Raw genomic sequence first — 25510 nt, 5'->3', positions numbered from 1 at the left:
CATAGCCCCCCACATAATTGCAGTGTATGCACTATTATGTACATATGTATCCATTACAAATACATTGAAACATATAACGTCAGTAAAAACTAGTTGCAAAATGTGGGGGGCTGTGCCCCCCACCCCCCTAAATTTATATTCTCACTCCAGGGTTGCACTGCAGTGGGGTAGGGGCTATATTCCATTTCATTTTCAACCAAATGGAATTCGACCAAATGGGCTTTCAATCAGATGAGTTTTCAGTGAAGTGGGCTGCCTGAAATCATTTTCCAACAAATGTAATTCGACCAAAAGCATATATATATATATATATATATATATATATATATATATATATATATGTACAGTGCAATGGAAAAGTATTTGCCCTCTTCCTGATTTCTTATTTTTTTTTGCATGTTTATCACACTTAAATGTTTCAGATCATCAAACAAATATAACTTTTCGACAAAGATAACCCACACAAAATGCAGTTTTTAAGTGATGATTTTATTTATAAAGAAAAAAAAACTATCCAAACCTGCATGGCCCTATATGAAAAAGTAATTGCCCCCTAAAGCTAATAACTGGTTGTGCCACCCTTAGCAGCAACAACTGCAATCAAGCACGTGCGATAACTGGCAATGAGTCTTTCACATCGCTGTTGAGGAATTTTGGCCCACTCTTCTTTGCAGGATTGTTTTAATTCAGCCATATTGGAGGGTTTCCGAGCATGAACCGCTTTTTAAGGTCATGCCACAGCATCTCAATTGGATTCAAGTCCGGACTTTGACTAGGCCACTCCTAAACTTTCATTTTGTTTTTCTTATGCCATTCAGAGGTGGACTTGCTGGTGGGTGTGCTTTGGATCATTGTCCTGCTGCAGAACCCAAGTACGCTTCAGCTTGAAGTCACGAACTGATGGCAGGACATTCTCCTTCAGGATATTTTGGTAGAGAGCAGAATTCATGGTTCCATCAATCACAGCAAGTTGTCCAGGTCCAGAAGCAGCAAAGCAGCCCCATACCATCACACTACCTCCACCACCATGTTCACCAGTTCAACTTTTGTTTTGTCTGTCCACAGAATATTTTCCCGAAAGTCTTGGGGATCATCAAAATGTTTTTGGCAAAAGTGAGATGAGCCTTCATGTTCTTTTTGGTCAGCAGTAGTTTTTGCATGCCATTTTTGCCCAGTCTCTTTCTTGTGGTTGAGTCATGAACACTGACCTTAACTGAGGCAAGTGAAGCCTGCAGTTCTCTAGATGTTCTGGGTTCTTTTATGACTTCTAGGATGAGTCAGCGCTAGGCTTTTGGGGTCATTTTTGTAGGCCGGACACTCCTGGGAAGGTTCACCGCTTATCCATGTTTTATCCATTTGTGGATAATGGCTCTCATTGTGGTTTGTTGGAGTCCCAAAGCTTTAGAAATGGCTTTGTAACCTTTTCCAGGCTGATGGGTGTCAATTACTTTGTTTGTCATCTGTTCTGGAATTTCTTTAGATCGCGGCATGATGTCTTCCTTTTTGGGATCCTTTGGCCTACTTCACTTTGTCTGACAGGTTCTATTTAAGTGATCTCTTGATTCAACAGGTCTGGCAGTAACCAAGCCTGGATGTGGCTATTGAAATTGAACTCAGCATTCCCAAAAATGTGATTAATCACAGTTACTTCATGATTTCACAAGGTGTGTGTGTGTGTGTGTGGGGGGGGCAATTACTTTTTCACACAGGACCATGTAGGTTTGGAGAGTTTTTTTTCCTTAATAAATAAAATCATTACTTAAAAACTGCATTTTGTGTTTATTTGGGTTGCCTTTGTCTAATATTTAAATTTGTTTGATGATCTGAAACATTTAAGTGTGACAAACATGCAAAGAAATAAGAAATCAAAAAGGGGGCAAATACTTTTTTACTGCACTGTATATATATATATATATATATATATATATGTATATATATATATATATATATATATATATATATATATATATATATATATATATATATATATATATATATATAATGTGTGTGTGTGTGTGTGTATATATATATATATATGTATATATATAAATATATTTATATATATATAAATATAATACACACAAACACACCCCTACATACATATATATAATGCATGTATATATTGTATATTGCACATTGCATGCATAATAATATTTGGTCTGATCTAAACAGCTCCTGTAACTCATCAAAATTCCTTTAAGTTCTGTTCCATTTATGGAAATTGTTTCCAACTCATAACATTTTCCAAGACATGTTAACTTACCTACTACAAGTTAAAGCTGCCTTGCAGTATCTCCTTGTGGACTTGTATGATTATCGTGAAGCTCACTAAAACATGAGCATGAAAATCTAACCATTAGCAGAAGCAAAATACCTGTTAGTTAAGCATGCTGGGATTGTGTATGCAAAATACCTGTTAGCTAAGCATGCTGGGATTGTGTATGCAAAATACCTGTTAGCTAAGCATGCTGGGATTGTGTATGCAAAATACCTGTTAGCTAAGCATGCTGGGATTGTGTATGCAAAATACCTGTTAGCTAAGCATGCTGGGATTGTGTGTCTTACAGTTATGTGCTAATGTCTTTATTTAGCAACATGCCTTAAAAATGAATATAGGTCACATATCAGGTTTGTTTGATGAAACAGTGCTGTTATCTCTGCATGAAAAACTTAATTTGGATATGTTCTTTTTTTCTGACTACCCTGATAGTTATCCAAAGGTATTCCTTAACCAAGACAATAAGTTACACAGGGAAATCAGGTTCACTTAAGTTTTGGAACGTACTGATTTGAACTTACCAGCTATAGCATTGCTCTGATTCATATCCAGGCAACATAGCTCTCAACCTCTTAGTGCAAAAAAATGGTCAAGCGCAAAATAATGGGGGGACAAAGCACAAGAATAGAGACGAGTTTTAAATATTGCTGTTATAAACTTAGAAAGGTTGCTAGAGTAAAAGGTCTTGTAATAATGTGCCTTTTCTGAATGATATGAAGTGTGAAACTCAAATGCCTGTCATTATTTAATGAATTCAGTCCTCAGTGATTTGCCACAATAATCCAGAATGTCACACATTTTACAAGGAACAGGCCAAAAATATGAGGTAAGAATCTGGACATTTTGTAAAAAAATCTGGCCAGCTGAGATGTATGCAAGGCAATCTTGTTCCTCTACAAATTGCTGTTCCCGTGTATTTCAGAAACTAGAATTAGAAATGGAATTGGAATCTCTGGAAGGAATAACGTTAAGATAGCGTGTTATTAACAAGCAATGCTGGCTTTAAACAAGCAGACCTAACAAGATTAGGAAGGTTTAGGAACAGTGACATTCAGTTGTCTTGGAGGGACAGTACTTGGTCAGTCTTTATGAAGAATCCCATTTGAAATTCTACCCTTGTCTTGAATATTCAGCTGATGCAGCTTTTTTTGTCTGTACAACAGGTTATTTTCAGTTCAGACTTGTTCAACTAGTACTCAGAATGTGTCATCAGGAATTAGATTTTGTCTAACTATGGTACCATTGTCCATCTGCTTCATGCAGGATCTCAGTTCAGTAGTCTTCTGGACTGCAGCACTTAGGTCCCAGTGTTTCTCCCCACAACTTCAAGTGCACAGAATGGCCTGGTTGAAGGAAAGGCAGTGGGTATGCAGAATAACATCAGTCAAAAAGTTTTATATGAAGCTTTAACTCTTTGGCTGTTTTGCTTGATTGTATTATACACAATAGTTTTAGGTTCAAATTCTGATTAACATTGCCAATCCTTATTTATCTTTTAAGCATTAGCTGTAAAAGGTTACTCTTGTCTCACTGTGTGGTGTAACTTAATATGCCATGAGAGTGCTGCAAAAGGTTGGTTGTTGGAATATTTTTCAGTAGTTTGCACTGCCGTCTATGTGGATAGTGTGGACTTGATATAGTAGATCTAAAACTGTAATCATTTACAAAATGTTGGAGCTCACTTGACATACTGTATACCATTATCTGCAACAAGTTTGGTAGGTATGTCATGTCTTGAAAACGTTTTGAATCATGCTCTGACAGTTATGCTCCAACTCTGCATTATTTAGGGATATGTTTAGTCTCAGCAACTTTATGCTGCATTAATAAACTTTATGGGCCAAAGTAACTGTGAGCAGAATCTTTGTAATGCTTTCTCAATGTCTGAAATCATGCCCTTCAACTTAGTCTTATAACCATGAAGGTACAACATTTGGGTTTTCATTATTTGAGCCACTGGCTTTAATGAGCTAAGAAAAGCACAACTTAAACAAAAGGATCAAAAGGGTGTGTAGGCAGAGAAGAAACAAAGGTAGATCAGATGAAGGAGGGGTAAACAGGTACATTGGTTAGCTGCAACACTCCAGGAAAAACAAACAAAAAAACCCCCAGATGGACTTCATGCCTTTGTCTGGCTATGTTCTAATGCTAATATGACTCTAGTAGAGGGTGGTTAAGGTATACAGATTATATGCTTTCAGCTTATGTTGCAGACTCAGCCTAATTTCAAGAAGGGCTTAACCCATGTCCAGTAACCTTATGGTGAGTCACACTTCTGAAAGCTTTAGTATTTACATGATGGGAGTAGTTATGATTATTTTAAGGTTCAGTTACTAGCTAGCTCTCTAGTATACAAGGCTGACAAAAATTATGCTCAACACAACTGTCACTATCAAGGAAGGTATAGAATGGTGTTGCTATCATGGCGAAAAGGAATTGGCATTTAGTAGCACCATTTTCAAGAGCTAGGCTATTTAGGATATTGATTTTGGAACTGACCATGCAGTAAAGATACAGTTATGGGGACTGATTACACGTCACTACATGAGGTGGCAGCTTCATGGTGACCTGAATTTTGTTTGCCAACTAAGATCTGAGTTCACTGATAAAATAAAAAAAAAAAATTATTTTCCCACATATGGGAAACCTTTGCTCTCCTGACAGCTGTCTGGGTCTTGTAAAGCATGCTGGTCTTTGAAACTGAGTCTGATAGCCTGATCCCTTTTCCAACGAAGCAGAGGCATAGTATGTGGGTATCTAAAGATCCTGGGATGGTTTTTAATATGGAAATATGGAAGAGGAGTATAAAAAGCACACACGCAATAATTTCAGTGCAGACAGTGGAGAAAAAAAAATAGAAGACAAAGCAAACAATTACATTTTATTGCTCCCTACTATGATGTCAAAACTCCCAATTTTGAGTCCTGGCATGCTGAAAAAAGAAAATGCAGGAAAAGAATGAATATTAATCACTCTTCTCCTTTAAACGTGTCGTTTGCCGGGGGGGGGGTAAGCCCTCTATACCCCCTGAACTTATATAGCTATATCTATCTATCTATCTATCTATCTATCTATCTATCTATCTATCTATGGATCCCTATCAGATGATAGAAATTTCATTTGACTGAATCCCATTTGACTGAGACCATAAGACTGCAATTTCAAAATACTGAAAAAATCACTTGACCGAAACCCATAATACTGAAATCTTACAATGCTAAACTTCAACATACTGAATTGCAAAGTGGATGATATAAAACCTGAATAGGTGGGGGGGCTATGCCACCCACACCCCTTATTGCTGGTGGCTGTGCCCCCACCAACTATATATATTACCTCCAGGATCGCACTACAGAGGGGAAAAGGGCATTTACCTTTTCCCCACTGTAGTGCGATCCTGGAATTTGTATATATAGTTGGGGGTGTGTGTTACAAAACATGTAAAATGGATAGAGATCTTTCAGATTATGCAAACAACAAGGCCTACCCCCCTCCCCCTTTAGTGGGACACAATTTATTTAAGGGAGGTGAAGATGCTAATGTGGTTACTACACTTGATATTAATAGCATCCAAGAGCAAACACCAGTTCGTAGAAGTGAATGCATTAGGGGCCAAAATAATAATAATAATAATAATAATAATAATAATAATAATAATAATAACAACAATGGACAAAGTCAAAATCAAAATCAAGAACATGCTCATACTGAAAGTGACCAGGGTTTTCCCAGGGGCAGGAACAAGCCGAGCAACAACAACACCAGATCGAACAACAGGGGACAAGCACAGAGGAAGAGAAGGGGGAATCAACGGAGGAGATGACATTCCCTTCAGAGACAGGACCTGAGATTCTTATAAGTCAATATAGCAACTTTAAGATATATAATTATACCGTACTTACTGTTGATCAACCCATGATTGACTTTTTTTCAAAAGGACTTTCATTCATTCCAGATATAAGGGGTGAACTTGTTAAAACTCTTATAGACTTCAAACTGTATGTTCGGAAGTTGAACTTGGCGGTCTCTTTAGGGAATACACCTGCACTTCTAGATACTTTTAGTGTCAAGTGTTTTTAACCCATCCTTACATGGTGGGTTAAATACTTTTGAAAAGCGATGTGATATCGATTTAAGGGCGAGACTGAATAATAACACACATTGCTGGAAAATGAGAAGTAACATATCTAAACATGAGTTAGATTTCATTTCACTTCTTAATGAATGTAAGGTTAGAGTCATGAAGCCGGATAAGGGAGGGGGTCTGTTTTTTATGGACGAATATCTTTATGAGAACAAGATGTTAAACCATCTACAGTCTGATACCTATTTGAGATCCAGTTTGAATGAAGTCCATGCAGCCTACAAGAAAATTAGGGGTGTTTTGGATGATCTTTTTTTAGAAGGTAGTATAGATTGTAATATTTTTCATTTTCTGTCTATGCCAGCACCAAAGATTCCCACCATTTTTGGCACACCAAAAATTCATAAAAACTTAATAGATCCCCCATTAAGGCCTATAGTGGACGGAAGAGGATCTATTACTTATGCTTGTGCCAAATATGTTGATGGCATTCTCAAACCATACATCCAAGGGGAACCTCAGATTTGTAAAGATTCCTGGGATTTTTTGGAGAACATTAACAAAATTGAGTTCAATCTGGATGTTGTTTTCTTAGTAGTTGATGTGAAAGACCTCTATACAGTCATTCCTCACCAACTAGGTATTGACTGGACAAGGAATTTTATGTTAGCAAAAAATACTACCAGTGTACAGATGTATTTAGTTGAGACCCTTTTAGATTTGGTATTATCTAACAATTTGTTGCTTTTTAAAGACCAATTTTTTCTTCAAAACACTGGGATAGCCATGGGGTTACCCTGTGGGTGCAGTTTTGCCAACAGCGTCATGGCGTTTTGGGAACGTAACTGGCTGTTCAATAATGAATTGTATCAACAACATGTCACTTGGTATACTAGATACCAAGATGACATGTGTTTCATCTGGAAAGGTCCTCAAAACCTGATTCCTGACTTTATTGATAGTATCTCTAGAATGACTGACTTTCTTGAGTTTACTTATTCTATAGGAGTGGATGAAATGAATTTTTTAGATGTAAAAATCTGTAAAGACAAAGTTAATAAATTTAAATATTTAATTTACAGAAAGCCAACTTATTCAAATAGTTACCTTCACTTTACCAGTTGTCACCCCTTTCATCAAAAAAGAAGTGTAGTAAAAGGGCAACTCGTTAGGGCTGCCAGAATGATCTCAGATGAGATGGATTTTATTAAGGAATGTAATCACATCGGAACAATGTTTTCAAGTAGGGGGTATCCTGATAGTCTAATAAAAGAGTTGACACAGGAAGTGCAGGTTAAAAGGAACAATGGATATTTCTTGCCTCTGTTGAGTGGTGGTATGATGGGTAGATCAATTAAGGATACCACCAAGATGTGTTCCTCTGCATATCCTAGCATTAATCTTTTGTTCACATATTGTGTGGACTATAAAATTATTAGGGAAATAGTAGTTAAGAATTGGAGCATTATCTTAGAAGATAGAGCTCTAGTTAATGTTTTAGGCACATATCCAAAATTTACATACTGAAGGGGTACTAATCTTAAAAATCTTGTTGAAACGACAACTGGTAAATCTAAAGACAAAGTAGTGGGAATGCGAAAATGTGGTATGTGCCCCCAATGTAAATTTATTCACTTAGGTAATAAAGTTTATGTTAATAGTAAGAATTATTTTATTAATGGAAATTATAATTGTGACACTAAGGGAGTTGTATATGTAGCTCTATGTGAGAAATGTCCTTCCTTCTATATAGGCAAAACTGAGAGGAAAATAAAGAAAAGAGTTTATGAACATCTTTATGCCATAGGTAGGAGGGATTTGACAAATGCACTGGCCAGGCATATTTTGGAGTACCCAGATCACTGTTTTGTTTTCAGTATAGTTTATCAGGTTAAAAATGATGTAAGGGGAGGTCCTTGGCAGTTGCATTTAGAAGAGCAAGAATTATTTTGGCAGATTAGAACACGTGCACATCTCCCTCCAGGGTTGAATGATTATGCTTCCATTAAGTGCATCCTTAAACTAAAAGCTCTCCTTAGATACACTTTTGGTGGATGTTCAAGTACTTGTATTAATTCATAGTTTGATGTTCCCCTTTTTAAATAGGAGTGTTAGTAATATTAAAAACCTTGAAGCATTCATATTATATATGCTTGTTGTTTACGTTAGTTCAGTGTATTTAATGTGGTGTATATACTTTTCGTATTAGTTTTTAATAGGGAATTTATATGTTATATATTCCTTCCCCGTTCCAGAAAGAACGAGTGGGAAATGGAGTGTTTTCTTATGTAATTAGCATTTTAATTAATTTTTGAGAATGGTTTTGGTTTAACATTTGTTACTAATTTATTTATTCCTGATTTGTTAATTATTTAATTGTTAAATAAGGTGCTGCGTTGTTGAGTTTATATAAATAGAGAGGTGTGGTATTTGATTTATGTCTGATGAAGGCTGAGCACCTGCTTGGCTGAAAGTGCTTACAGTAATAAATAGTCCGTGCCATTTTTATCAGTCTGCTTCCGCTTATCTCTTTGTTTTATCCAATATTCTGAAATGTATTTTAAGTGGTAAAGATTGGGTAAGGTATGTGCATTGGTTAGGAGAATACGTGGGTGAATGTGACTATCTGAGTCAAGGATTCTTTTCAGCACTCCTACAGGCTGCTGTGACGGGATACGCGTTTCTTTCTTTTGAAGTGCACTGAATCTGGAGCCTTAGAAATGAAAGTATTATACAATGAGATTTTAGTGTGTGTGTCTGTGTGGGGGCTCTGAACCCCACAGTAAGTTATATTTTTTGTGTTTGTTAAAAGCAGTGCTTTCTCAGTGAGACTACTTCTGGACATTTTAATTTACACAACCATAGGATTAGCTAGCAGAGTTTGGGAAATAGCCAGCCAGACATTTTATTTATTTATTTAAATGTGATTACTGGGGTAGAACACTGATCAAATAATGACCAATCACAGGCTTAGCCTAGGTTATGTCATAATGTAACAAAACAATGTACAATATACAAGTATCAGTGGTTTACATTTATGAATAAACAGACAATCTGACAGCAACATAAATGCATAACATCTAACAAACCACATATGACAACCCATCACTGGACCAGTAATCAAGGAGCCTCAGTTCTCACCACTGGCATCAGTGGGGGACGTACACTGGGAGGATAACAAGTATATACACAGTATTTCCAGATGCAACTCTCTGCATCAAGTGCAATTTCCCTTAACAGCACATAGAGACCTCAGTCAGTCCTGGGCTGGTTCCTGGGCTGGTTTCTCCCTCTTTCTCCAGATCCCCAGTAAGGTTCCACGCTGGTGCAGCAATAGAGTTGAGATCTCAGCTGAGTGACCAAGCCAAGACCTACCAGCATCTGCTCTGACCAACCAGTGCTTTGTGCCCTTGCCCAAGTAGCTGACGCACAATCTTTGAGGTTTGATTTACACAAACACACACCTTGGAGAGGCTGACACAGGTTTACTAGTTATGCTCCCTTCTGCCTAGATTATAAGATAATCCACCACTTCCATGAGCACATAGAAATGTTGAAAAAGAAGCTCAACAAGCTGCTCTTCTGGGTCAGCCATCAGTCAACTCCTTATCAGCTACTTTAAGGCCCTTAACAAAGGGTGTCCAAACTTACTCTGTAATATTAATATGAATACAAATGGTAGTTTGACCAAGAGCAAGTCTATTAGGAGTGGCCCACACAGTGTCACCAAATATATATGCAAGTATCTCAAAACTTAAATAGCTCTATAAAGATCAGCCACAATGAGAGGTTTAAATATATTTAATAATAAAAATAAAAGAACAACGTGATACTAAATATATATTCACAGTGATATCAGAGTTCAAAAGCACAGGAAATATTTAAAACAACATTTCAGGACAGATACAAATAAAGAAAACTATCTAAACTAAGCTTCACTAAATTCCTGACCGAATATAAGAGAGTCACTATACCCTAGAAACATACTTACAGAGCAAGGCAATGTTGTGAATGGTTCTTGTCAGGTCCAAGACTGAATACAGAATGCTCTGTCTCTCTAAGAGTCCTCTCAAATTAATATCTCAAATATTACTGCTGGGATAGCTTGCAGAATGACATAATTTCTTGACATCTGACTCTGTCCCAGGTGAAACCCCCTACTGCTGGAATCTGGCAGTATTTAGCATCTACCTGTGAAAATACATAGACCTCAGATCTTTGCCACATGCTGGAAGTCATAAAAAAAATTCTCCACATTTCAAGAATAGTAATTATTTCACCCTGAAGACAATACAGAAAGCTCCCTAGTACAGATATTGTGTCTTTTACTGCCATAAAGTAATTTCATTTCAGCTATTTTTCTAAAGTTTGTTGGACTGAAGTAAACCTCCTGTATTCCAGTTTTCACTGTTAAAATATATACATTTATACAGTTACAATAGTGCATGTACATTTCTTACATTTCTGTTCTTTTCCAGCAGGGCACACTGTGGATACATTTCTAGCATGAGCACTCTAAAAAATATCTTCTCAACACAAACACCTGTACAGAGCAGTCTGATATACACATGACATACAGTCCTAATACATTTGTAACAGAAACATCATACATAAATCATTTTGATATTCACCAATGTCATATAATTATTTACAAAATTCCAGATAGCTGTGCTGACAGTATCTCCCTTTGTCACACCACATATGAATGTATAGTTACATTAGTGTATCGGAAAAGGGAGAACAGAGTTAAAGTAAGAATAGAAGTGGTTGAGATATGGGTACAAAGATCAGCCACAATGAAAGGCACTTGATGCAGAGAGTTGTATCTGGAAATACTGTGTATGTACCTGTTATCCTCCCAGTGTACACCCCCCACAGTGTGGAAATGGGGAAAATATATGTGTATGTTCCACCTGCAGAAACAGGCCAAGAAGCAGGAGCATAGATAAAAGAGTATTTGCTGTTTTCAACAATGGTCACCTGAATGCTCAACTTTGTGTTACACTGATGAGTTAGAAAAACTAACACAGGCCAGTAAGATGAAAGAGAGGATTAGATTATATGTATAGTGGGTTTAGAGCAGTAACAGTGTGGTAACCTGAATCACAGTTTAGGATAAGTGAGTTAACCAGTGGATCAGATGTTTGGGAGTTAAAGGTACCACTAGTTGGATATATCAGTTTATATGACAAGCCCATTAGATGCACAGTTACATTTAAACTGTTTTATTAAGTGTTGTTTGAAACGTGGTCCAAACAGGGAGTGCCTTGTATGATCAGGTAAATCAGGAAAAAGTAACTGCCGTTGTTGGGGGGGGGTAGTACAGAGATTGGTGGCTAGTAGAGTCCAGTTTGAGGAAAAGGGATTTGTAGGGAGAGAACAGATCTGGCTTGGTTTCTTAGGCTATAGATTTCAGTGTCAGTACAAAGTTTGTCAGAGGGAGGGGAAATGGTGTCAAGTTTGAGCATTTTGAAGAATAAAGAACCAAGAAGAATATTTAATTTGGTCTCTACTGCAAGTCACTTAGCCTTTGAAAGAGTAAGGCAGTGGTGGTCATTCCATGCAGAATTATCTTTGAATCAACATATTTTATTGGAGAGGGTCTGAAGGATGGCAATGTTTTTGACAGAGGCAGATGCAAACACAAGGAGACCATACTCAAGTTGAGGAAGGAGGAAGGGTTTTCCTATAGCAGGCCTTGCTAAATTGAGAGGGACTGAAATATTTTGCTGTCCCAGAAGAATAACTTGTTGAACTCCCTTTTCCCTTTTCAATGTTTCTATGTGCTCATGGAAGTTTAATGATTGGTCTAGCCAGATCCCCAAATATCTAAAGGGGTTGCTGTTTTCAATGGGATTGTTATCACAGTGGAGGATATGATATGATTGGGGGCATTTGGATAATCTTTTATGCATGCCAAACAACATGGACTTTGTTTTTTGTTTTTTTTTTGTATTGAGCAGTAGTTTTTTGGAGTTAGCCAGTGCTGTAGTTGAAGAAGGTCCTTTTGAAGTTGAATTTCAATTCTGCAATGTCAGGGCATCTAACATATGGATGCCCGTATCATCTGCCTAAAGTAGTTGTGGCAAATGGGGCAGGTCTAGTGAAAGTTTGTTGATGAGACTGAGAAAAGAATAGGTTCTAGAACTGAACATTTTAAGAATGGGGCATTTTAAGTTTCACTGCATGAATTCCCCACCTTTGGTAAAGAGATTTGGATTTAAACTTCAAAAACATCCTGTGGTGGAAACTAAAAGGTCACCACTTGTCACACGACTGCTGGATATGACAGAATATAGCAGTTTATAAGATGATATTTATAATGCAGTGTGGAAATGGAAAATATATGTGTATGTTTCACCTGCAGAAATAGTCCAAGAAGCAGGAGCATATATAAAAGAGTCCTTGCAGTTTTCAACAATGGCCACCTAAATGTTCAGCTTTATCTTACACTGACAACACGTTTAGTCATTCAAAAACTTATCTTTATCTATGGAAATAAAGGGAACACTCCCACCATAGGATGAGATCTGGAGAACACAAGGGATGCTAGATAATCATACTGGTTGGAGGAAAACAGAATTGGCAGCCATTTGTACTCAAACCTGTAAACAGCATGCATTTTATAGGGAAAATGCAAATAGTAAGACTGCGTATGTGAAAATGAGGAGGTACTTAGTCTGAGACTAAAGTATCTTGGGTTATTCTATGGTATGGCAATCTTGAAAATACATAAAGGGGTGTAGCGGTGCAGCCCCCACCTTGGGAGTGCAAGATGTCTTTCCCATCTACAAAAATGCAGCTTTGAAGCAGAACAGTGATAGTGAATATTCATTGTTCTATTGTAGTTTCCCAGTTCTTTTTTCCATAACTCTTGGACAAGGAGTTACTGCTCTCAGAATTACAACTGGGAACCTATTATTGCAGACAGGCTGATGTATAAATTCAGTGTTTTGTGTTTTTAGGATTTAGATATCATGTACACTTCTCAAAAGAGAAGGCATTCATTTATATTTATTTAATTTCATCCCAAGAAATGTTGCAGTGCAAGGTTGTAATTTACTATGGAAAAAATAAAGAATTTATTTATTTATTTATTTATTCATTATTTATTTACTGTTTGTTTACTGGGTAAGTGGATGGTCTGTTGTTCATTTTCAGGCACTTATTGTGATGTCCTTGCCATGATACAGGAAGAGAGGCATACTTCTGGCTTTTAGAGCTAATGTATTGCACGTCTATTGCTGTACCATACTGTATTACATTTCTGTTGCTGTACAATGTTCTTTCATTAGAACTGTTCCAAAAAAAACTTGCAACACTGGTTAAGAAAATCTTCTAAAGACTATACTACTCAAGTAATGTGTGCCATGGGTCACAACTAGTCATGTGAATTGAAAATCATGGCTCTGGTATATCTCATTTGGCCTAATATTTAAGTTGGCCTAGATAGAGTGGTACTGTATGCAAAGTCAGTAACCTCCAAATATTTTGAGGAGCCAGTGAAATGCATTTTCGATAAAGCTGTATGTATTAAAATGTAATGTACGTCAGGTGTATTCATTAAACTAGAATGTACTTCAGTGAATTTAGACAATCTCATTTCATCCTTCCTCAAACTTCTACTCTGAACTGTAATTCAAAGTCTCACATTCAGTAACTGTTTTTTGAAAATCCCTCTTCTGATGTTGGACAGACTACCACTGGATTCTACCATCTGCTGGGACATTGGGGAGCTTGAGAAATCCCCCCATTTGTCCAAACAAGCAGATTTACCTAAATGAAAAAAAAAATGCTTGCTTGTGCCATTAGGCTTTGCTCTACCTACCTGCTGATATGACAACCACTGATACGGCTGATTTTGTTTTCTGTATCCCAGACATGGACCGTTACCTAGAAAAAAATAGTTAACCTGGTTAAATGTTTGAACAGTTATATAGTTATATAGTTATAGGTAACTCTACAAACAAAAGTGTATATGATACATGTTTTTAAAATAAATTAATATAATATGTAGACCAAGAAGATGTTTTAATGGCTGAATAGAATCTCAGAGCAGAAAAAGACATCTGGGCTTACCCAGTGAGCCAGTCCCATTATCGCTTTAATGATGCCAGAGCTACCTGACTTCCTCTTCTACTTTTCTATTGCTTATATGTTTTACTATTTCTACAAAAAAATCATATAAAGATAAAAATCCAGTATCTGAAATGAGATCCTTTCTGACAGTAAAGTTACTGAAGTTGATTTTGACATTAGTGATGTGACCTGCACTTTGACATTTTTTACTAGGCTTTTGGTTTTGTTCACCTTTGACCTTTTGCGTACATCTAGATCATCAGTCATAAAGGACGCAGTCGTTATGATGCAGGCTCCTTATTCCTATCCCACACTTTTTTGAATAAGATCAGTTCTTTTGCCAGTGTATCTGTATTAAGTAGAGTGACCGATGTAATTTCCTCTACTTCACATTAAGTTACTTCTGCTATTTTCGGGACCATTCTAACATCCTGCCAATGTCACATGTCACATGCCTATTAACTTACTAACCCCCCACACCACTTACACACACAGCTTCACATTTGCAGACATCAAACTCACAAAGCATTTGAGTCTATTGGTTATGTCTTCCGTATACTGAAGAGGATTTTTTCCATAAACATATCATGGCGCACCTGATTTATAACTGACCTAGAGTAAGTGTTGACTGTGCCTTTCAGTCAGCTTTTAAATGTTTAAACTCGTTTACTGTTTACCTTCACTTATGCTCCTTTAATTTCCTGTTCACCATCATGTGGTCTTGAGCTGGGTAATTTGCAAAACTGCATCCACTTGGCACTCAATTCCATGTCAGCTAGATTTTCAGTAAGACCTATGTATAAAAAGTTGAACTGCCACAGTAGAAGGAAAATTCTTTATTGCAAGGACAAAGTGAGTGCTTTCACGACCTTCCAGGTCGCTTCATCAGACTTAATAAAACATCCCATGCCTTCCTTGATATATATACCTTCAAAGTGATCAATCAGTTATGACAAACAATTAAATATTTATATCAGACTCAATTAATTTAAAAATAGTAGAAAAAACATAAATAGACATAAAACTGATAAAAACAGTATGCAAGTTCAAATGTGAATGCCTATAGAACCACGTAGAAGGGAATTAGTGCTTTAAGTCTCTTGCCTTTAAACTTGGTTTCAAGGAAACAGTTACTGGGGGTTTGTCTGCATTTAGTTGCAGAATTCATTTTTGCTCAGCCTCTTCTATTCTATTTCTAATGTGATGCACCATGTTTTAAATTTTTTAGTTTTAGAAGTTCTGGAAGAAAATATCAGAGGGGGTGACATTAGAAATAGAACAGAAGAGGCTGAGCAAAAATGTATTCTGCAATTAAATGCAATTAAATGCAGACAAACCCCCAGGCATTAATGAAACTGTTTCTTTGAAACCATTTTTAAAGGCAAGAGCCTTAAAGCACTAATTCCCTTCCACATAGCTCTATAGGCATTCGCATTTGAACTTGCTTACTGTTTTTTAACAGTTTTATGTCTATTTATGTTTTTTCTACTATATTTAAATAAATTGAGTCTGATATAAATATTAGTTTGTCTTAACTGATTGGTCACTTTGAAAGTATATATATCAAGGAAGGCATTGGATATTTTATTAAGTCTGATGAAGCGACCTGGAAGGTCGTGAAAGCGCTCACTCTGTCCTTGCAATAAAGAATTTTCCTTCTACTGTAGCAGTTCAACTTTTTATACATACCACTGGCTCTGAGGTGAAGACCGAGCTGTTCATCTGGTACCTGTGTTTTTGCCTTTCTCTTTCAGTAAGACCTGTTGGCTGAGAATTTGTGCTGCTTCTGGGGCAAGAAAGGCCACAGCTAATTTCTTCTTCAGCAGTATTTCCAAAAGATTTTCCAAGTAATTTGTCTTGTAAAAAACCGAAAAAGGAAACAAACACTATGAAAATAAACCAAAAACAGTGATCCTGTAGCCACAAAACCAGCGCAAAATAGAAATAACGTTCAGAAAGTTTATTAAAACCAACAACGTTTTCGTCACTACAAGTGAGCAACTTCTTCAGAAACAATGTATAAGCAGCAAATACTATCAAATTTAAAAGTTCTGCTCAGTAATTGAAATTTCTGTAAACCAATCAGTATCGACTCTAATGTTTAATTAATTACTGACTGTTATGTAGGAAATACCAAGGCACATTAAAAACAACTGAACCACATAATTTGTTTTGAAACCTGAACTAATAAAAAATGAGATATAAGTATGTTAACAATGTATATGTATATAAATATAAACACATTTCTTATAAGAAATTACATTAATATAAAAAAGTATATAAAACACAAATAAATATTAAACAATCTATCTTACTACGCTGATTCTACAAAAATATTTTTAACCAGCGTAATAAACAAGATCAGTGTCTAAGATGACTTTTCAATTTTAGAAAACATGATATATTACAATTATCGTTGAGGCCTGGATAAGAAAAAGCGTTAAGAAATAGTTGCCATTCGAGTTCACGGCATTCAAGAATTAATGATGTAGGACCACCTCTAGTGTTGTCTGAAATTTGGTCAATTGCCACAAAAGAAAAAGAGTGATCGGGTTTAACACCTATATGCTTAGCTAACGCATTGTCACTTTTACTCTTAGTGATAGCATAGGTACATTCATATATTCTGTCCTTGAATTTGCGATCGGTTTTACCAACGTAAAACACAGGACAGTGGTTACATAAAGCTAGGTAGATAATACTTTTAGAATTGCAATCTAATCTGTATTGAATAAGAAGTTCTTTGTCACCAATCTGAAATGAATTTGTAGGTTTTACATTTTTACACAACTTACAAGCACCACATTGAAAGTAACCTTTAATTTTATTGTTAAATTTCAATATCTTGGTTTCCAACAAGTTCTTTAGGTTGGTGCCTCTCTTGTAAATAGTAGAAAACTTAGGACCAATCCTATCAAATAATAGGTTGTCCTTACAAAGAAGCTGCCAGTTCTTGTGTAAAATAACTTGAATCTGTTCACTGTCTTTGTTGAAAACCGAGATGAAATTTGACTTCTGTAAGGAAAAAGTCTTAATCTTATGAACTGAAGGTAGAATACAGGTACTGGAAAGACTAACTACACTATTTCACTACTACAGTGTGTGCTGGCGAGCTTTTTGTCATGTAAAATGGCTTTAAAAGTACCTGTCATCCGTTTATTCTTAACGTCTATTACCAGTTCATGAATTAGTTGGTTAGGGTAGCCTCTATTTACAAACATGTCAGTTAAATTATCACATTCCTTAACAAAATCAGCCGCTAGAGAGCATAATCTGGCTGCTCTCACTAGTTGACCTTTGACGATAGAGCGTTTCTGTTTAAATGGGTGCCCACTAGAAAAGTGCAAATACGAGTTGCAGTAAGAAGGTTTTCTATAAATGTTAGAACACAAATAATTTTGATCCAAATTTTTGGTCAGTTTGACATCTAAGTAGTCAATACTCGTCATGTCAAATTTATGAGTAAATTGAAAAAAAGATGTAGTGGTGCTCAAATAATCCACAAAGTTTTCAACTTCTACTTGGTCACCTTCAAAAATAATAAATATATCATCGAGAAACCTTGTATAGTATCTAATTAAGCTTCTCTTGTCTGATAAATCAAAAATAAAAGTTTTCTCCCAACAGGCTACGAAAATGTTAGCTAAGCTTGCTCCGCATGGTGAGCCCATTGCTACACCATGTCACACCATGTCACTGGAGGTAGAACAGAAAGGAGAAATGTTCACATTTTATGAGAATCATTGTGAGATAGTGATTATAGATGCAAGACTTTTATTAGAAGTTATCAGTGTGTTGTGGTACACAGTCAATGCTAAAGGAACCCCCAAGTTATGACTTACAGGGGTCCTCAAAATATTAAACACCAATCCTGTTTGCATTATAAGTAGTTTTTGGAGAAATCTTAAGGAAAAGATAAGCCCTTTAGGAGTTGAGACATTGGTTTTCAAAATTTGGAGAAAATGTGGACAAAAACATAAATGTGTACATCAGCGAAAATTCTTTGAGGTAATATTTTAGTTTCAAAGTGCTTCTACTTTTGATTTTTTTAAAAACACCTTTATTGAATTATCACTTGAGACATACTTACATTTATACAAAAGTAATCAAACCATATTAACAAGTTCACATTCACAAACATTATACATCACACATATTGTTCTATACAATATAATCAAAACAACATTATACAAATTGTTCAATTCCTTCCTTCTCTTAAACCTCATTCCTCATCCAAAACATTTTTCTGCATGTATTGTTCCCACAATTTCCATTTTTCTTTGTAATTTACTCCTACCCTTTTCTAAAGATCCCACTTTCTGTTTTTTTATCTGTGTTACAATATTGACTACTTCAGGTATGGTTGGTTTAGACTTTGATTTCCATTTTCCAGTAATCATTTTTTTTTTCAGACACCAGAATTAAACTTAAGAAGGCCTTAGTATGTCTAGGTAATTCAGATCCTGTATCCCAGCTCAGAAAAATCATTTCCATTGCTAAACCCATTTGTTCACTCAATATCTCTGACAGAGTACTCTGTAGGTAAGGTTTAAAATCGGCTAACACATTACACTCCAAAAAACATATCATTACCTATTTCTTCCACATCATATCTCCAATATTTGCCATCGACCTGAGGAAAAAAAATCTTTGTCCTCACACTTTAGTGTGTTATAACTAGATAAAGGCTTGCATATACTTATTTGAATGTTTCGATTATGTTGTTTAAAAATAAGGTCCATACTTATTGGTTTATGCTTTTATAAACAGATATATTAAAAATTTTGAAAAGAAAAGTATTTTAATTATTTTAAGAGGAATGTGAAGTAATTTTACTGTGCTTCTTTAGGTCAATAAAGGTGTAGCTTTGCAAAATACGAGCAAAACATCACTTACATGTTACCAGTGTGGATTGGATAATTTTTATCCCAAATACCACATGATAATGCAATGAAAGAGCTATGAAAAATATATTAACTGTCCAAGCTACAAAATATTAATTGATTAGCACTGATATCATTAATAAGATAATATGGCTGATAGATATTATATCTTGACAGCTATTCAGCAACATTGCTGTCCTTACAGTTTTAAGACTTAATAAAGATAGGAAAAATGGTCTGAATAGGGAGTAAGTATATCTATAATCTCCAAAACTGTTTAAACAACAACCCCAGTGACTGCCAGAGCAAAAATAAAAGAAGTATAATCACTGTGTTGCAGCCAGAACTCACCACGTTTCCACAAGTATCAAACATTTTATTGAAAATAATTTTATGTTTCAATAAAACGTTTGATACTTGTGGAAACGTGTGGTGAGTTCTGGCTGCAACCCAGTGATTATACTTTTTATATCTATAATATGTTGTGTTTGAGAATATATTTTAGAATCTACACAGTTTATCAGTTTGTATGTATTTACTCCTTCCACATCTTATGTATCTATAAAATGGTTTCATATGATGATCAATATCTTTATATAAACGTTCTTCAGATTTTTCTAGATCTTGTCTTACACTATGTTTAAGTTATTTGTCCAGCTTGTTTACTTCCGTTTTCAAAGTTATAGTTTAATTTCTTTTCCATTTCTTATAATTTTTGACTCTCACCTTAATCAAGTATCTTGTTCTTATGGAAATATAGCATCCTGACATTGTGCACCTAGATTCTTATGTTAAACATTTTTTTTTATGTTTTGCATTTAAACCATTTCTCTTTCAAAACTTGCCACATTCCTATTGTTTTTCCACTGAATGCATTACTCCGATTAGTTTTACATAGTGACAATTTTGCTGCCACATAATCTGTTATCAGTCTTCTCTGCATTGGTTTAGATATCAGTTTGGGAGAATTATCTAGCAAAGACTTAACTTTTGTAATCCCATGAGCACTGCACATCAGCAGTGGCAAAACTTGTCATGAAGTAACAGCTATTTCCTTAGGAACACAAATAATTGTCTTGTAGCTTCTGTTTCCTGGAAAGTGTTTTTACTATCTCAAGCAATTGTTCTAATGTTGTTGAATCAATATTATTCCAGTTTGCTTCTGCTAAATTTAACTTCCCATCCTCTGTTACTCTTCCCTCCTGTCTTTCAAGCAAGTAAAGTATGAATTCCTCTAGGTCATCAGCATTTGACTTTGGTGGCTATGCACTCCAATAATTGTTATACGTTCCAGGGTTGTCTTTACTGTCACAGCTGCACAACTGACAGTACTGGTGCTATCATCAAACATGTATTAATCATACATCTCATAACACTCTTTAATCACTACCATAACACCTCCACCTGATCTTTTGTTAGAATGTCTGATATCATCAAACATGTATTAATCATATATCTCATAACACTCTTTAATCCCTACCATAACACCTCCACCTGATTTTTTGTTAGAATGTCTGTTATCATCAAATATGTATTCATCATATATTTCATAATACGCTTTAATCCCTGCCATAACACCTCTACCTGATTTTTTGTTAGAATGTCTGTTATCATCAAACATGTGTTAATCATAAATCTCATAGCACTCTTTAATCTTTGATCAACCTGAGATAGTCTTACTAACAGAGACTTGGCTTAAACCAGGCAACCACAACGATGAAATCACTTCACCAGGTTACAATATAATTCGTAGTGATAGAATAGGTAAAAAAAAAGGGGGGGGGTTTGCTATAGTGTATAAATCTCACCTCATCCTTGAGAAAGTAGACATAACAACCCCAGACCTCGATAAAGTTGAAATCACTCTAACAAAACTAAAATTTAATGATAGTAAACACATTTACATCATAGGATGCTACATCCCTCCAGGCAACAATATCCCCATTACAGAAAAAACTCCTAGAATGGATATCTAACTCCCTCCCCCAGGAAAACATAGTATTAGGAGACCTTAATACTGACTGGCAAAACTATCCCAGTCATAACCCACTCTCCCATATTAACCTACATGGCCTAACCCAACTCATCACTTCCCCCACAAGAACAGACAAGAGAACCAAACACCAGTCCACTCTAGATTGGATACTTGTATCCCACCTATCACTGATAACCCTAGCAGGGTGTCTACCAGACACCCTGAGTGACCACCAAGCCACATTCTTACTCAGATCAAAATCACCATAACTGACCCAAATATCTATGAGCCTAATTAGAAACAAAAAAACACTTTAACCGCTCCAACTTTATAAATGGCCTAAAAATGTGTAACTGGACCCCCCCTTAAAAACCTACCTCTTGATGAAGCTTAATATATTTCAATACTGCCTTCTTAAACCCCCTTAACCATCATGCCCCCTCCAGAACAACAAGAATTAAAACTAACTATGCCCCCTGGTTAACCCCAGACACAAAATCCCTCCTCAAAAAAAAGAAACAAGGCCTGGACCAACTACCTCAACAGTAAATCCCAGTTGAACAAACAAATATACGTTGAACTACGTAACAAAGCCAAAAAACTCACCAAAACAGACAGAACATCTTACTACCAAAAGTTACAGGATAAGCACAGGAACAACCCACAAAAATTTTGGGCAGCAATTAACTCTATTCTACAACCAGGTAAAACAACTACCCCACCCCCAAAAATAGATAACCAAGAAGACATCCACACTCAGTTTAATAAATACTTTACAGAAACCATTCAAACCCTTGCAAACAACCAACCCTATGACACCCCCACCCCTGCAAATCCACCCCCTCACCCCAACTAACAATTGCCCCAAGTTCAGCCTCCACCCAGAACCAACCAAATCCATTGAAAAACTATGCCGCAAGCTCAAACCAACGTCTCTAACCACAGATAAATTACCCGCGGAATACCTCCACCTGGCTGCAAAAGCCATATCATATCCTGCCTCCATCCTAATTAACAGATCCATCAATATCACATATCATCCCTCTGCATAAAGGAGGAATCTCCCTGGAACTCAATAGCTACCACCCTATAGCCATACTACCCCTTTTATCTAAAATTAGAGAGGGTAATACACAATCAACTAATGAAATATCTCCTAGAAAATAATCTAATAGCAACACAACAACATGGCTTTAGACCCTTCCACAGCACCTCCACTGCACTAACAGAATTCACCAAAATTGTCAATACTCACAGACACAATGGACTCCTTGTATGTGCCACCTTTCTTGACTCGTCCAAAGCATTCAATATGGTTAACCCCAATAAACTCCTTCTTACACTAGCAACTCTAAACCCTACTACCCCTGCCATCTCCTGGTTCAAAAACTACCCAGAGGGATGGAAATAAGCTGTTATGTGGCAAAACCAACTCTCCCCCTCCCTACCAGTCTCCCTAGGAGTATCCCAAGGCTCCATCCTGGGGCCACTTCCTTTTACCCCCTTCACCAATCAGGTCCCAAACAGTATTCCTAAAGCCTCAGTAGTGCACTATGCAGATGATACCACCATGATATGCGCAGCCAAATCAATGGACATCCTTCACTCCCTAACACAAGAATGATTTTCCCTAGCAGAAACTTGGATTACAAACCAAAGGCTCATTCTGAACCCAAGTAAAACAAAGCTAGTATATTTAGCTCCCACAGAGTCACACCTCCCACTGATTCTTTATTCATCTCCTCCTTTAACAAGACCATAATCACCCCCACAAATCATACCAAACTATTAGGGGTTCAAATAGATAATCATCTTAGATTTTATCTACATATTTCTACAACCATAAAAAAGTACATACAAAACTTGGCCTACTGTATCGCAATAAAACATTCCTCACTGACCACTCCAAAACTACAATAGTGAGGACTCACCTACTATCCACCCTACTTTATGCCTCTCCCGTGCTTACAAATCTCTGCAAATCCGACCTAAACAAACTTGATAGTTGTTATAATAAGATAGCCAAATTCACTACAACCTCTCCCATCAGAACACATCATTGTGAGTGCCTAAAAAGCTAAACTGGGTAGAACTACCACTACTACTTCAACTCAATCAACTATCACAAGCCCACAAAATAATACATAACTCTGAAAACACCCCAGCCCTACAAAATCTTTTGCAACCCTATACAACCGCCAGACCCTTGAGGTCTAGCACACAAAACCTCGTCAAAGTAACCAAATATAACAATGAATCTGGTAAGTCTGTTTACAGTCACTGTATAGCAAAAACCTGGAACTCCCTTCCTGCCCACATAACTGACAACAAATCCCCATCAAAGTTCAAGAAACTTGTTAAAACTCACTTTTTGAATAATTGACTTTGCTCCTGTATCCCCCCTGGTTAATGTCTCATTAGAACACTTCACCTAACTTAAGTAATTCTGCTAAGCCAACCAATCATAGTACTTTACCCACTTAGGACTGTTAATCTACTGCTCATCTCATCTCTCCAGAAGTTAGGGAAAACTACCCCAGCAGTGTTGAGCTCTCTATAAGCAACTAAAAAAAGGAGAAGACATATTGTAAATCAATTTGTTATCATTCTCAACTAAAACCAGGCAAAGACATATAGTCAATCAATTTGTTATCCTTCTCAACTATAGCGAGCATCATCTGCTCTCTCGGAGCCTTATTCTACGTCTCTCTGCTTTTACTGAGATAGTAAATCTATCACAGGAATCCTAAACTTAGGAATATCATCTAAAATTTAATATTATACTGTAGAGAATGAATGTATCCTATCTGTTAGTTAATATGTATGTCAAAGTCTCGTCTATGGAAATTGTATGTCAAAAGTCTGTCCTTAAAACTATGTTTTGTAAAAAAAATTGTTCTTTTGGAGCTTTTCTCCCCGGGTCTCCACTGAAAATGGACTTGTAATCCAGTTGGACTCTCTCAGTCAACAAATGCAAAATAAATAAATAAATAAATAAAATACTCCCTACCATAACACCTCCACCTGATTGTTTTGTTAGAATGTCTGCTATCATCAAACATGTATTAATCATATATCTCATAATACTCTTTAATCCCTACCATAACACCTCCACCTGATTTGTTTGTTAAAATGTCTGTTACAGTAAAAACATTTATACCCTGACAGAACTGGTTTCTAGTTATTGTTCTTTGACCATGTTTCACAAAAAACATCAATCCTGTGAGAACATAACACATTTTCCAATGAAAAAACTGTATTACCAGTGCTGCTAGCATTATCAACCATCAAATATACATCAAATGTTAATAATCGAAAAGGAAGCACCAGGTCATCAACGAAGGTGCAAACAGTTTATTGGTCAAACACAAAATTCACCACAGCAATCCACCTTTTGGTTATACATCAAATGTTGCTATATGTGAACTGTTACATTTTTGACCTGGCAAAAATCCTGTCTTGTGTTTGTCAAATATTGCAATATATCTCCTGCTAAAATTGTCTTCCCCGGTATTGACAAATGCATGCCATCCTGTCTAAACATGTGTGCCCAGAATTAGTCTTTATGCTCTACATGCTTCCATTTTTAAAACAGGCTATTTTTTCATGTAGGTATTTACTCAAAAATCATTTCATTCACTGTGACCCGACTCACCTTTCTGTATCTAATTTGTGAAAAATATGTCTTAACATCTGTACAAACTATGCGATCTAAGAGGGCTGTAAGTTACCTACTAACAGTCAGTAAGTCTTTGCAGAAGAGATCATTTGTACCAACATGAAAAAAAAACAGCTACATACTTCCTTACATTAAGGCATTTCTTACATCCTGTACTTTTGTTCCTGGCAAGCATAACACTATTTAATGTTGATTATCTTATCTGCAAATAAGTATCATTCCTTCTAATAATCGAATCTCCTATTACAAGAATATTATTCTGACCAGATCTGAAGTATCCCCAACTTCTAATTCAGTCATATCTTATCTGCAAATAAGTATCATTCCTTCTAATAATCGAATCTCCTATTACAAGAATATCATTCTGACCAGATCTGAAGTATCCCAACTTCTAATTCAGTCATATCTTATCTGCAAATAAGTATCATTCCTTCTAATAATCGAATCTCCTATTACAAGAATATAATTTCTGACCAGATCTGAAGTATCCCCAACTTCTAATTCAGTCATATCTTATCTGCAAATAAGTATC

The 25510-nt window shown here is 36.2% G+C and overlaps 1 protein-coding gene across 5 annotated transcripts in view; it reads right to left on the bottom strand.

The window, feature by feature from the left end:
• The window catches only part of ACSL5 (acyl-CoA synthetase long chain family member 5), a 630479-nt gene that overhangs the window by 363463 nt on the left and 241506 nt on the right, over positions 1-25510 (bottom strand). For all 5 annotated transcript variants that reach the window (XM_044055842.1, XM_044055844.1, XM_044055845.1 and 2 more), the window contains exon 4: positions 14191-14255. In XM_044055842.1, the coding sequence (XP_043911777.1) occupies positions 14191-14255 (65 nt within the window). The remainder of the gene's footprint in view (positions 1-14190; positions 14256-25510) is intronic.

The sequence above is a fragment of the Protopterus annectens genome, chromosome 14.part0 (assembly GCF_019279795.1).
Source record: "Protopterus annectens isolate FY-2018-M chromosome 14.part0, PAN1.0, whole genome shotgun sequence".
Lineage (NCBI taxonomy): Eukaryota > Metazoa > Chordata > Ceratodontiformes > Protopteridae > Protopterus > Protopterus annectens.
The sequence above is the reverse complement of the archived record's forward strand: the minus strand, read 5'-3'. Positions and strand labels throughout refer to the sequence as shown.